General features: G+C 39.3%; 1 protein-coding gene across 1 annotated transcript in view; it reads right to left on the bottom strand.

Annotated features, from left to right (window-relative positions):
• Positions 1-1,471: 1,471 nt before the first annotated feature.
• The window catches only part of ELP4 (elongator acetyltransferase complex subunit 4), a 150,821-nt gene continuing 136,940 nt past the window's right edge, over positions 1,472-15,352 (bottom strand). The window contains exon 10 of the mRNA XM_063332931.1: positions 1,472-2,032. Coding sequence (XP_063189001.1) covers positions 1,901-2,032 — 132 coding nt within the window. The 3' untranslated portion in view covers positions 1,472-1,900. The remainder of the gene's footprint in view (positions 2,033-15,352) is intronic.

Here is a 15,352-nt window from a genome sequence, read left to right as displayed (position 1 = left end):
AACTTCATCTTTGTTAAAAATCACTTTATCCCAAGTATTTAAATTATTTCATGCTTTCAAAAGGCACAATTAAGTATCTAATGAGAACTTCCATTCAATGTTACACATAATACAAAAAGAGAAAAAATGTTTGAGACATCAATGATAATATTTTAAATATATTGGCATAGGAAAGCAGATGTCTTTTTGCTTTATTAAACTGACAGTTCAGTTCTGAAACTTTATTTTGAAAAGATTTAAAAAGGATTCGTGTCTTTAGAAATAAAAAAATATAACAGGCATATCTAAAAAATATAGAAGAGAAAACCTGATTGTTACTACTAATGAAATAGCTGATGACAAAATAGTAGTCTTTTTGATTTTGATCACAAAAAATAAACTGGTAGTGACAGGATATGATGGATAGATTTGACATCCTGGCAAATCACTGTCATTGATTCAATTATTCTAATTCAGAATAAAAGCTGTATACAGTATGTGTTTATGCTACAGTGGAGTTTTTTAAGTGATTGACATTCATCATATTAGTTAGACAGTTTTAAAAGCTATGTCTTTGTTTTACACAGCGTTGTCAAGAAAAAAATAAAGTAGAACCTGAATCGCAGGGAAAAAAAGCAAACCACTTAACCAACTCTTGGTTCCAAACCCATCAAAATAAGTTACCATTATTGCATCCTATTAACATGTTCTTTGAAGAGTCAATTTCACTCCAGCCATGTAATATACTATTATAAAGACTAGATTTTGAAACTGTAATGCAATCTTACAGCTGGGTGGCTTGGAAGTTCTGCGGAGAAGAAAGATATTACCTTTCAAAATGGAAGTCAGCCTCAGAAGAAAGAATGCAAACCACTTTAATTCACAGGTCAGCTTTGCTTCACTGTTCTTTTGTTTGATAAGATATACACAGAGATACATACCAAATAGTCAGAAGTTCACAAATACTATATCGGAGGCTACAGAAGCCCAGATTACTTGTATATGCTGCCCTGCTTTAGACCAGCATGCTGTGATACCCTTCCCCGAGCTCAAATGCACTCTTCTGGTTTTCCAGCATTAATGTAGCTGTCGGTTTGAATTTCAATCTTGAATTATGTCTGTTGACATAATTTCATAGTGCTGACTTCAATTGTTTAGGATTACTGTTTTGAACTACATAAGGAAATCAATTCTTTTCTCTATGGTTAGTAAATGCCATTCAAGTGCATTTTAATGCATGTAGTAAGCCACAAGGCAAAGTAATTATCTATAATATATTCTGATACAAAACCCAACCATTCTTAATTACTGGCATACTAGAATAAAAACTATCTTATATATTTTAAAATTATGATTACATATTTAATAAACCAATGTAAACATATCCTGAAATTTAAGAATGGCATTTCAATTACAGAAATTAATGTTTTTAATACCATAACTGTGTAGTTTGCTTTTGGAATAACACGTGGCAATGAATTGTTTAGTTGCATTCCTTTATTTCAATAAACCGTCCAACTTAAGTTATTATTCATACAAAATATGAACTGTAAGCATATAAAAACCCCAGTGGGAAAAAGATCCCTTTATTTTTACTGTAAAAAAGCATCTAGATACAAAAGGGTAAAAGTAATTTTCATATTTTAAGGAAAAGAACAAAATACTTTATGTTTCCAATCGAGCTGAACAATGGCAAGACCCAACACAACAGAAGCTTTAAAAAAAAGCAAAATTCAAACGAGCCCAAAATTAGTACAAAGAAACCAGAACAAAAAAAATAAAAAAAAAGAAGGCACCATAAGATAACATGTATTTTTAAAGACTGCTGGGTCAAATCATTAAGAAAAATATTTATATAAGTCATTAACACTCATAATTAGAGTGTCATATAAATCTGAGTGAAACTGCTAAGTAGAAATCACTAGAAGTCCAGGTGCTTCTTGCCGATGGCCATAGCACCACATCCTGAGCTCAGCAGTTTGGCGGATTCTGCCAGATCCTGTTTGCTCGCGCGGCTCACTGTGTCTGACAAGTCTGGAGGCAAATGCAGGCGCTGTGGCAGGAGATTTTCAGGAGAGAGACGGGGAGAGAGAGAGAGAGAGAGAGAGAGAGAAGAAAGCGAGAGAGGAAAAAAACAGGGAGGGGGAAAAAAGAAAAGAATAATTGCAGTAGAATTTATATTCCATAGCATATCTCAAAACGCAGTGTTTTTTCCTGACTGATCAATGTTTACTCACACAAATAAAACACTTCCCAGGCACTCTTTTATGCTGACCTGGAAACAGTTTTGTTTGCTTTCAATATATTGGATTCTGTAAATTGGAATAGATTTTTCCTCATGAAAATTTTCTAAACAAAATCCAATTTTGCTCAGGGAATTTCAGTGTATCTGTGGGCACGTTTCCTTTAAAAACAAATGTTTTGCCTGTATGTTAGCCCCTACATCAACTCCTTTGATTTCCATGGCATTACAATAGAAGTATAGTTTTATTACAAATGCACATACTTTGTGGCAGAGTCTGAAAATAAAGGATGTGATGGTCAGCAGATGGAGAGGGCTCACCCTGGTTGCAGCATTATTCTGTTAGAGTGTTTCTTCTTCATATTCTGCTGTAATTTTTTAATAAAACCAAGCAGTGATAGTAGTTGCATTTGTATAAGGCAATCATATACGCTAATCAATCCTTGCCATCATCCCTTGTGAGTTGTAGGAACATTACATCCATTTTACAGAGGAGGAAACTGAGACACAGGTTACACGGTTGTCCACAAGCACACAGACCTTGCATAATAAACCTTATTTTTCAACTATGACAAAAATATTTCAACTCTGCCTCTGAGGACCTTTTATACTGGAGAGATATAAAAGACGTGACATTACCATTTAGCTTTTGTAAAGTAAGGTGAGAATTAATGTAAAACTGAGGCTTTACTTGGTTAATTACTGGCTCGCTTTTGGACACGGTGAGGTACTGAAAGCCGGTCAGATGAGACAGTTGAGCATCTTCTACACAGTGCAATAATTTATGAAACTGGTATCATGAAAGGAGCATATTTCTTGAAAGATTTAGTAGGTAAAGGCTAAACTGTGTGGCTCTTCTTTTAAAATGCACACACTTCTGAAGGGAAGAGGATAACAGTAATGGCTGCAAAACTCTGTTAGGAGGCTGTGTGGACTATCCTTATTCTCTGCTTTTGCTATGTTTTTGCTTTTATCATAACACGTAAATACAGTTGCCTTTTATTCAATACCTTTGCAGCTTTCGTAGGGTGAGAATTCAGTTCAAAAGCATAAGAAATATCTGTATTTACAGCAGGCTGACTGTTCAGTTCATTGCTGGCTTTGAGATTGTGCAATCAGGCATAGGCTGAGAGGTGCTCCAAGGGCTTCCTACCACCGGCCACTCCCGGTTGTGGGCAGCGCAGGGAGAAGAATGTGTGTTGGGCTGCTGTCTTCTCCAAGGGAAGGAAATGCATAAAGTAACGCATGTGGATTAGGAAAGCCCGTGCCCAGGGTGTTGTGACATACCTCAGTGTTGAAATAGGGGAAATGCGTGTATTTATTTGTAGCACTTTGCCTATGAAACACAATTTAGGTATCAAAACCCACCCTCCATATATACCATTTAGTAACTATGCAGCTCTTACATTTCACCGTATTAAAATCAGTGCTGTGGTACAGTATTCTTCACTTACAGTTCTTCCCTTATTCCCAAGAAGGTGAAGCCTGGCTGTGGATGTGAACTGTGGTCCATGATGCCTCATTTCTACATCAACACAATATAAACGAGGGCACCTGCCTATTTTGTTTGTCTGCTGAGAAAAACGTTTGCTTGGATGTCCACCCTGGATTGTATGAGGGGGGCCGTAACCACTGGAAAACAAAGGACAACGAAAAGCCAGGAAGTGCAGGGGAGCAATTGGCAGATCTTTCAGTCACATTTTCTGTCCAAAGTACAGTACTCTGCTAGTAGGGTACAGGGTATCTGGTATGTGGGAGGTGGAGAGACAAGCGAACAAATCCAACCTTCTCCCACTCACCGCTAGCATCTCTCTGCCCTCACCGGGGAGTGGGAAAGGCGGCTTCCTCTAGGGAAAACGTAGGGCCGCGGTCTTCCTCCTGCAACTACTGACCGCTTTGCCAAGTCTGCCAAATGGATTCAGAGCAAGGTGACAAAGAGCAAACAGAACCGAGACTCGGCAAACTCATGTTATGCAGGAACTGACCAGTATCACAAATGGGGAACAACTGTCAACTCTGCCGCGCTGGCCTGGACTTAAAAGTGTGGTCAAAAGGAAAAAAAATCTTTTGATATTTACACAGCCTCTCAGTCAACGCTATGTTTGTTTGCTAATGTATATTATAAACAGAAAATAAATAGAAGAATATTTATAAATTTGCAGAGACTCAGACGGGAAAAGTAAAAATTAAAGATCCTCAGACTGGATCTCAATTGGACTGAATTAGACTTTTACGGATACACACACATATACTCTTCTTCCCCCATCTTATTCAGTGATGAGGATGCACACTGCTCATTTAGGGACTGGCTATTCAGTATTTTGTTTTCTTGTCACTGTTTACTCTGAACTTTCCTGGCGTATTTATTGTACACTATTCAAACCTTGTTCTGAAGACAGAATGGCTTTTCAATAGCACACGTCAGTATATAGCACTTGAATGCTTCACAAATACCAACTGTGTTATTTTCCTAATATTCTCATGAGATAAGGCAGCAAAGTTACCTCCATTTTAGGGACAGGGAATTGAGGCACATAAAACACATAGCAAAAGGTATCAACTGATTTCAGAAACAATCTGAGGCATCTAGGACTTGCTTTTCCAGCATGTTTAGCATTGTACAGCATTTCGCATGATCAAATGCTAACTTCACTTGTGGCTGTGAGTGCTTAGTATTTCTTCAAGAACCCCAAGTCAGGCACTCAGAAAGCGAGAGGCACAAAATACGAGAACAGAAATAAAAATGCTAGGTTGAAGCGACACGATCACGCAGAAGCTCAGCGGTACAGGCAGAGACACATCATACCTTCCACGATATCCTTCAATCGTCTTAATTACAAGACCATCCCTCCTGCAATCCCTGCTTTCTCTACAATCCCAATTTTCAAACATTATAACAAATTGCTGGTTCTCCAGGAAGGGTATTTCACTGCGTATGCCACATTCATCCTCACTTCAGACGTATTCTGAACAATAAACAATGCTAGGGTCCTCTGAAAACAACTGAATATTATCCTGCCATTAGTCTCTGACTCATAGCACACACACACTACCTCTGAATAAAGCCTGAATAGGCATTTTCCGCATGCACCTTAAAATTATAAACAGGGCTGCAAATATTAAGCCTATTAAATATTTTAACACCATTAAACAATATTCGAAATGGTAAACCACAAACAAACTGGAAATTCATTGCATAGCATTATACAGACGCCCACAGGTTAAACAGCAGGCCTTTATCTTTGGCACCAATAGGGACGTTGCGGTGACTTGAACTGAGGCAGTAAGTGATAGCATGAATAGGCTGTGATCCTTTCTGAACACCAGCATTACAGAACGATCAGACATCTTCACAGATATTTGCTGACCACAGAGAAACAATCACATTGAAAGTCCCGGTTTAGGACAAAATGTTTTCTGGTGAACAGACTTCTCTGCTATTTCTGAGGCTGTGACCTCCATCCCTTTCAATCTCTCTTTCTCTTATCAGTCTGATAAGAATCAGGCTTGTTTCGCTCACATTGGCAATCCCAATCCTCAGTACCCAGCCTTCCCATCCTGCAGCTGGTCTTCATGACAAAAATGCCCCTTCTCTGGGGCATTACCTGCACTCCCCGGACAGTCTCAGCTTTCTGCTTCGAAGCTCTTCATTCCTGCTCCTGCCAGTCCTGGGTTTCTCTTGCCCATTTCTGCCCATATCCCATTCCCTCCTCCCTTTCCTAATACCTAAATCCAAATTCAGTACCAGGACACCCTTCCTTGCCTCATGCCCTCCACAGAATCACAGAATCACAGAATCACACAACAGTAGGGGTTGGAAGGGACCTCTGGAGATCATCTAGTCCAACCCCCTGCCAGAGCAGGGTCACCCAGAGCAGGTGGCACAGGAACGCGTCCAGGCGGGTTTGGAATGTCTCCAGAGACGGAGACTCCAACACCTCTCTGGGCAGCCTGTGCCAGGGCTCTGCCACCCTCAGGGTAAAGAAGTCCCTCCTCATGTTGAGATGGAACTTCCTATGCTCAAGTCTGTGCCCATTACCTCTTGTCCTGTCCCCGGGCACCACTGAAAAGAGCCTGGCCCCATCCTCCTGACACCCACCCTTTAAGTATTTACAAGCATTGACAAGATCCCCCCTCGGTCGTCTTTTTTGTCTTCCTCATCCCCTGTTTTGTCCTCTCCTCCTCCTCTTCCCCACCTCTTGCTCTTGATCTGTCCTTCTTTCTCCTGCTGACAGTGCTTTCCATCCCTGCTTCCTGCCCCTGCCCCTCTCCTCTCTCCTGGTGTCCCCTGCCCAGACTGCAGGACAGGCACCGGCTCATCTCCCAGTCCCGAAAGCAGGTACATCCCTGGAAAAGGGTCAAGCTGACTCCACCGTACGGAGTGCGGCGGGGACAAACAGGTGCATTTTCACAGGACAGCAAAAAGGCAGCCCTGGCATAAATGCAAAGGCGTAAAATTGTGTATTTTCATTTATTCTTTTAAATAATTGAAAGTTTTCACTAAAACATCCCAGTATGTGGATAAACACAAAACTTCCTGTAGCCTACAACAAGCTGGCAGGGCAACAATATTTTAAGGCAAAATGGTCACAGTCTGGCAAAAGTAAATATTCAAGTGAAAATAGGATCCCGTAATCGCTCTCCTTGTGATAATTTCGTAAAGCCTGTATCAAAGAAAGGTAAAGCCTGTCAGTGTAAAAACTAGGGAATGCTGGAGTAAACTTCCTCTGTGCAAAAATAATTGTCTATCTTCATTATTATAGTGTGTTTAATTACATGATCACACATTATTTTCACCCATGCAGGCTGTCAGGAAGGTTTAAACTTAGGATCTTTGGAGTCAGACTCTAAGCTTCATTCACTGGATGAAGAAATTCCTGGCTATGGAGAAAGGCTATTACTGTACAAGGCATTGCTCGGGAAGGGGGATGACGCGAGCGCCGGTGCTTCCCGCCGGCTCTGTTTGGGGCAGGTCCCCAAGGCTTTGTGGTGATAGGAACAATTACACTGAACCCAGCTAAGCACACAGCTCCAGGGCATGCATTACGAAAGGAAAACAGTTCAGACAAAAGTTATTACATACTTTGCCTCTGCTCCTCCCTCTGCCCGAAGAAAACTTCTAATTACTTTATTTGTTCTCAACGGAAAAAAAAAGTAGAAGTGGAAGCTAAGAACATGTAAAACGACAGGCCAGAAGGGACAGCGAGCAATCAGTTCATCCAGTCCCAGCACTGAGGACCACATACAGCACTGATGGTTTTCTGACACTGGTCTGCCTCGTAAGACTGGGATGTAAAGATACAAGTCATGGCTACTCTTGAATTTCCAGTGGGTTGGTACATTTGGTTGGGGTGTAACTTATTTTTTTAAACCAACAAAATCCCTAGTAGACAAAAATACTAGCAAGTGCTTTTGCCAGTGTAGCTTACTGTATCAAGGGGATTTTTTTACAGATTTATTATAAAAAACAGACTTTCCAATATAAGACTCTTCCTCTCTTCAGTATTAAGAGGATTGACCAGCAGTTTTCCTAACAGCCTCTCCTGATGTTGATCATACCTCAGCTACAAAATGCATAGCAACAGTATGCAGGCTTTAACTGACTGTAAAAGGGGTTGAAAATAAAGTAAAAATGACATGACTGAACCTAAGGAACCAATGAAAGGTTAAACAAAGAGCTAGATACTAGAGTAATGTTAAAGAACTGATTACTATTCAACGATACATATAAGCTACACATATTCTTCTGAGGAGTCTACTGGCACTGCATTGTGGAGGCAACTCATGAAATCCAGTATTATACCTACAAGGTATAAACAATAATCAGTCCATAAAAGTACTTTTCAGATTTGAGGAAATGTGTATCTGTACAGGTTGTTTTTATGCTGTCTAAAATACTCAGAAATAATTGGGGTGGAAGACACTCAAGATACAGCAAAATCATAAAATTAATTGAGAGCTACTAAACCCACATATTCTGAAAAATGCTTTAAGCAACAAAAAATATAAAAATGCTTAGCAACAATACGATAAGTCGATATACATATATTGGCAAAAATCTAAACCCAAAGTAGTTCTTCTTATTGCAAAATCATTATATTTTGGTAGCTATTGTAAGTGCAATACTGTAGCAAACAAATACATAATAACGTGAGTGATGCAAAAATCCTTGAATCTCATATAAAAAAGAGCTGGTAGTTTGTTCTTATTTTGATATATATTAGGGTAATTCCACTGAAGTTCACCTTGTGACTCTCCTAACACTTACAGGAAGCTTTAACAGCTGAGCCCAAACTTCCCAAAATTAAACTTAAAAACCCCATCTTTACAATTCCATGTATCTGAATCTTTGACCAAAAAAAAAATTGCTTATTAGTTTACTATGGCTGCAGCCCTGCCTTGGGGCAGGGAGATGGGTTAATGACCTCTCTACATCCCTTCTAGTTCCATTTGCTACAACTCCATGAAGACTGAAGTCACCAAAGCCGAAGGGATTTGGTTTAGGGGGAAGAGGGGGGTGGGGAGAAGAATTTTAGGAATGCTGGGAAAATGAAAGATGCAGACTCCTACTTGGGGAGCTTTATATTCTACTTATTCCTCTTTGAAGCAGAACTCTCACCATTCCGTAAAGCCCACACAAGACAGTCCATGGTGTAGAGTCTGAGTTCCTGTTACTGTTTGCTCTTCTGCTTATGATGCCCATAATGCACCCCTCGCATTATGTTTTCCCTTTTACGTCTTTTTATTTTATTACCTCGTTTGTAATTGCTGGTAATTATCTCTATTAACATAGTACCTAGGAAAAGACTCCAGCATTTTTTCAGGTATCACAACACGTGGCACTGATTCTCTGCGGTGCCCTGAGACACAGCATCAAGGCCATTGCAATAGGTCTGTCTATGTAGTGAAAGAGGTCCCGAATGAACAGGTTTACCTGATGTCCACACAGGCCGCATCTTGCATTTCTAACTAACTGAGGTAGCTGCCAAATGGTTACAAACTCCTTGAGAGAGACACATTTCAGGAGCATCTTAGTCTTGCCAGTCAATGATTTTACTGCTTTCTTAACAGGTCATCATCAACGAACATCAATTAATCAGTAACTAACTGTTCTTGGCAAAACCAAATTACTATCTTTGGGCTTAATAAAAACACAAAGATATGTAGGTATGCAACTAAATTTCTTCTAGAGAGAACAGTTTGTTCAAATATTTGACACTGAGGTGACTGTAAGTTTTGGCCTCTTCCCTTGCCAAGTTTGCCAACTGAGAGACACTAGATATGTGTATTATGAGGAAATGAATTATATTTTATATGACATGTAATCTACTGGAGTGACATATCACTTATACTGACATAACTTTGTAACAACTCACACACAAATCTGACAATACCACTATGAAAAGATATAAAATTCTTATTAATGCCACAAAATCTAAAAATACTTCTGAGTTAATGTAAGTTCACTTCTCAATGGCAAAACAGTAAGCCCTTCACCACCAAAGACATTATAAGCTCTCACAGCAAGGACTAGAAAAGTCATGCCAACCAGCAGAGAAGCTTGTCAGGCAGAAATCATATGATAGTCCTGAAATTTGGTTACGACTAGTGTCTCACAATCTGTAATGTTTATCTCGTGGAGAGAATGGTGCCAAACTATCCTCCCATAACCGCATTTAGGTCTTAGGCAAACTATTTTTAAACTTGTTTACTATGAATCTCTGACATTCCTGTTCACGTTACGGTTTTCTCAGTATTTTAACAAATTCAGGAGACAAACAAGTCGGTAACTATTTTTCTGTATAATGGACATAAACTCAGTTTCTTCTTGTTCTGCTATATTCACAGATGTTACATTACCATTTTTAAATCACAGCAATGGATGCATTTTCTAAACTGATTATAAAGACAAAAGACTTGACTTTTAAAAAGAGCATTCTAACATTTTCTACTTTTCAGGTAACTGGTGATTGACTTAAAACTAATCACAACTATATCAACCCATGTTAAAATAAGCACATCTACCATATGCATTTCCTATTTCTTTTATTGAAGTTGAAGCATAATCTGAGCCGTCAAAATTAATTATTGTTAACATCAGGCGTTGAGAGAAGGCTTCCACTAAGAATAGCTGATAAATATACTTCTACCTACATATCCCTGTCTGTCTGCTAAAGGACACATTGCTAATGTGAAAATAATTTTTTATATATAGCTTATACTACTTAAAATACTTGAACACAATTATAAAACACATATTTTCCATCACTTACGGAGTGTAAAATAAAACCAGGATAATTCTCATTTTCACCTCATCGGCAGGACAGCGATGTTTTGTTGTGGGTTCCCAATACTACAAAGAGATTATTTAAATGGTGACTTTAAAGACACCTGGCAAAATTAAGAACCATTAATAAACCCACTTCCTTTTGTGACACATTCTGTAAAAGCTGTTTTACGTTTCAGAATGCGGAATCTTAATATGCGCCTCTTCAGTGCAGCTTTCCAGAGTATCTGCTTTACAGAAGTGATATGATAATATCCAGGAGAATTCAACTCAAACTACGCCGATTCGTTTGGCTGTGCTGCATGGTACTGCTTGTGTTCTCTGACCAGAAAACTACACAAAGTACTTAAAATCTGAATTCCTGAGCCTGAATTTAAAACTCAGTTTGCTTAAACACTGGCTGTTGCAATGCGAAAATCTTTCAGAGACCATTTGTACCAATGGAATTCTATTCTGTACATGTTTGTGTAAACTGAATCCCTAGGGGATTTCAGATGGCTGAAGAAGTTCCAGTAACACGTGAGTCGAGACAGGTGGGTGTTTGCATGTCCAGCGTTAGTCACCACTTTTCAGCAACAGGAAAGGAAACAACAGACAATTGTCTGAACAAACTCTTTCATTCCAAAGAAAAACTCCAAGGTGCATTATAGACGATTTGCTACATGTGAAGGCACACAATGGAAAGATAAAAATATCAGGAAGATTTATCTTCTCTGATGCTTGAGAATGACAAACATTTGGCACCACAGTGTGCTCTAAAATCACACATACAAGTAACAGAACCACTTCATATTATAACTATAGTCTCTGCATAATGAAGAAGCTCCCCATGTCATAAGGGGGGGTGGATTAATCATATATATCTATAACCATCATGGTTATAGACTATCCAGGGACTACGGATGTTGCAAATGTTCATCTGATCCAAAATTCAGAGAAATACATGGTAATCTTACAACAAGAACCAAATATTTACATAGCATACTATTGTAATACTTAGTGATCGAGCTCTTGTCAAGCACGTATCTAAAGAATGTCTCTGTCCTGAAGAGTTTACAGTCTGAATACACAAAGTAGGTGAAAAGGAAGAAGTGAAAGATAAAATATCCCGGAAGAATGAAAAACGTCATGATATCTAAATACTGTATGAATGCCATTAATGTCAAAGCTTTTTTTCCCTTCTAACTGAAAAAATGCTCTACGAGAAAGAGTACCCTGCATAGGAAGGCAAGTGGAAGAGAACAGGGAAGAAGTTAAGTGACAAGGGGCTGAAGAGAAGATGGAGTAAAGAAAGGGAAAGATGGAGGACAGGAGGAGATAGATTATCTAGGCGCATTATGGTAGAGATTGGAATATGTTGTCTAAAAGCTGAAAGGAAATTCTGTTCTAAATTCAGACAGTAGTTCATGACTCTGATGGTATGATCTATGTCCAAAGGAAGCAGACTAACATTTCTCTTGTAGATCTGTTCTTTTTGCTGAATTTCTCCTCCCTGGGCTTACGTAAAAGGAGCGTGGGACCCGTGATGCAAGTGTGAGTAATTCTAGGGCTCTCAGGATAGTCCGGATGGATGCTAATGTTTATGTCACTTTCTCTTCCCTGATGGGTTCATTCAACCTTATTGCAGCTGTCTACAAGTCAGCCATTCGGTCTAACCTGTATTATATACTCAGGATGAGATGAATCATCCTTGCAAGTGCTTGCCCATCTCTCCTGATTATTCAAGAAACCTGGATGACTAGCTTAAACTAAATGCTTAACTTGGAGTGTAAAAGGTCAAGGAGAGGAATTCAGTCCTACAACTGTATGAAGCTTCTCACTGAGTCAGAGCCTCCACTATCTCCTCTTTCTTTGAATGACATTGCAACATGCCACAACGTACGGATTTCCTATCAAACCACAGATGGCTCGCTGGAAACGTTCCAGAGTTGCTGGCGATGCCCACGCTGCTCTACAACAACTTGGGTCTCTCTACTGGGAAGCTTGAGAAGCGTTCAAGACGTTGTGTACAAACAAAAGCTATGTAAGTGAGGAGGAGGGAGAAACAGCATTCAGAGCATCTGTTCTAGGAGCTCCAACATATTGCAATGTCACTGTCACCCTCTAAAATTTCAGCGAAGTTGGAAAACTAACCAAATATTTGCGTTCGCATCCAAAGCTATCTGTTAAAGTTCACTATCAACCTTCTGTCTCAGTTTAAATCTTTTGTTATATTTCAGAAAACTCATTAATACACCCATTTTAAAACCACTATTTATTAAAGTGCAACAACACAAATAACTGATAAAATGTATTCTGCCTCTTGATAAAATTGTCCAGATAGATTTCAACACTTCACAGAAAGGTTATGCTCCAAGACAGGTAACTCGCACCGGCAAGTCTCCGTTACAAGTGCATTTCAATGCCTGATTTGCCAACTCAAAAAAACAGAGACAACAGAAATGCAAACAGACTTCTGAACAGTTCTGCCAGCTACTGCTAAAGTACACATTGCCTCCGACTTCCATTATTGCCAGTATCTAGTCTCCATAGATCCTATAAAATTTAGAGTTTAATGAAGTGCTTTCCAAAGAAGAACAGGAGACAGCGTGAACTGCTCTGAGACTCTGGACCAGCCCAGCCGTGGGCTGCCCCACTGCTGCCTTGGTGGTTTTTCTAGATTTTGTATACATCGACAATGCTGATTTCCTCCTACGCACCAGTTGCAGAAGTTGTGTGTACAAACACAAACACAATGTGTAAGGATAGATGCAAACGCATGCGTTACTCAGGACTGCGTAAGGGTTACTGATAACCGCCAATGTGTCTACCTACGGCATCTCTCCAAGGCGCGCAGCATTGCTCTGGAAAGCACCGAGACACCGTGGGCTGTATTGTTTCACATTCGACTACACAGTGCAAACCACCCATACAATATGTCCCTGAATGCCTCTGTTTCAAGAGACCAGTGTCACAGGTTTGGCAAGTTGCTGGTTATGAAGAAGGAGCATGCAGGGGGGCAAAATGTAGATGCTAGCTGGAGGGGGGATGGGGTATTGTTTTCTACTGGGAGTAGCCCTATGTTCAGTAGTCTATTTACTTTTTTTAGGTCAGCTAGAATTAGAAAATTTCCATTGCTAGGCAGCCCAGCACATCTGTGAAGCATTTCTGGGCGTTCAGACCTGAAGCACGCGCTGCCCGAAGGGAAGATTCATTACCCGGGGTTACAGGGCTGGCCAGGCCAGTCCCTCCCCCAGGCGGCACACGGGCTTCGGCAACAGGAAAGTGCCTGAACTTCCTGCAGAAACATATTACATGACCAGAACACAACAATTAGCACATTTGTAAAGCTTCAGGGATAGGAACAATTTAATAGCTTTTTGAAGCAGACTAATTTTCTAGAGCTTTTAATCTTTTTTTTTTTAAATTTTTTTTTTTATTTTGCTTTTCATGCATGGGCAAGTTCTTCTTTGCTACAGGTATTTTCTGAGTCAGCCTGGCAGGATTATTATGCGTGGAGAAACACAAATCATTCAGTCACTTTAAAACAGTGCTAGAGAAATGAAAAAGTGCTATGTAAGTGCAAAATATTATTACTAATCTCTGTTTTAAAAGCAAGTATCATTTAGATAGATAAATGTATTGCTGGTTTACAAAATTTTGCACATCTACAAACAAGGCTGCTAAACAGAGGACCAGTTTGTTTACGTTTGCAGCTTTTCACAAGCTAGAAACTTCAGCTCTGCCATGGTAAATGCTGCTGTCAGAAGCTCCACGTAAGGCAAAAACCAGGCCAGAAAAGAAAAAAAAATAATATATATTTCTGCTATCATTTTCTTCTCACCCTAAAAACTGGCAGTGATATATAGGAAGCATGTTCAGTTCCTGTAACTCCCAGAAGATGTGGACACAATTCATATTTTAATACCTCTTATTTGCAGTACTAATCCCCCATGACTCATGAGGACTACAGTTTAAAACTCCAGCTAACAAAGCCTTTTGTAGTATTATTACCAAATAATGTTAGACTTCAGAAATCACTGAAGCGTAATTTAATATCCGTAATATTGGATCAGCCTGTGGCATATTTTTACTTAGTGAGTGATATTGCTTATACAAAAAAATATAAAAATGGCACTGGTGATCAAGTGGTCATGTTGGCTACCCTTTGGCAAACTCATGCTTTAAAGGAAGTTTAAGCAAGGAATAAGAAGTTTCTGGGGAAAGGTTAAAAGACAGGTCATGCTAATTCCTTTTTGAATGACTCTAAGACAGTAGGACTCAGTGTAAACTGAAACAAATATATTAAATATAAATGACAGAAACTGGTATCACAGTAAACGCAAGACTTCTGTGAGTAACTGAGATTAAAATAAACATTACTATTTATCTGGAAGCTGGGGGGGAGGACTGAACGTTTGAGCTGATTCCTACATCAAAAATGTGTTTTGTACAGAAACTATATGCCAAATTATAGTTGTTTGCTTTACAGCTGTTTCTAGCAGTTATTTAGTTTTGTACTTTTCATGTGTCAGTATTTTTTTCATTTCAATGCTTTATTCCCTACTACAAGTAAGTCTCTTTAGAGCAATAAGATCTTTAAAATCCCTTTAGTGTTTAGAAATGTCAACAATTCAGTAGACTATGCTTAATGAATAGGCCAGATAGAAAAACCTGCCTCAAGTTTTTATCTCAAGAGAAGTAAGGTGCTTTGAAGAGCACTTGATTTGAGATTTAGAAGCCTGCTGCTATTCAGCCAGACACTCTTGAGAGCTGTTAAGTCCTGACCCATGGCATGAAAACAGGTTGGAGGGAGGGAAGAAATATCGGCAAGAAATATATTTTGTACTCCCTGTATAATTATT

Source organism: Chroicocephalus ridibundus, chromosome 4 (assembly GCF_963924245.1).
Source record: "Chroicocephalus ridibundus chromosome 4, bChrRid1.1, whole genome shotgun sequence".
Lineage (NCBI taxonomy): Eukaryota > Metazoa > Chordata > Aves > Charadriiformes > Laridae > Chroicocephalus > Chroicocephalus ridibundus.
The sequence above is the reverse complement of the archived record's forward strand: the minus strand, read 5'-3'. Positions and strand labels throughout refer to the sequence as shown.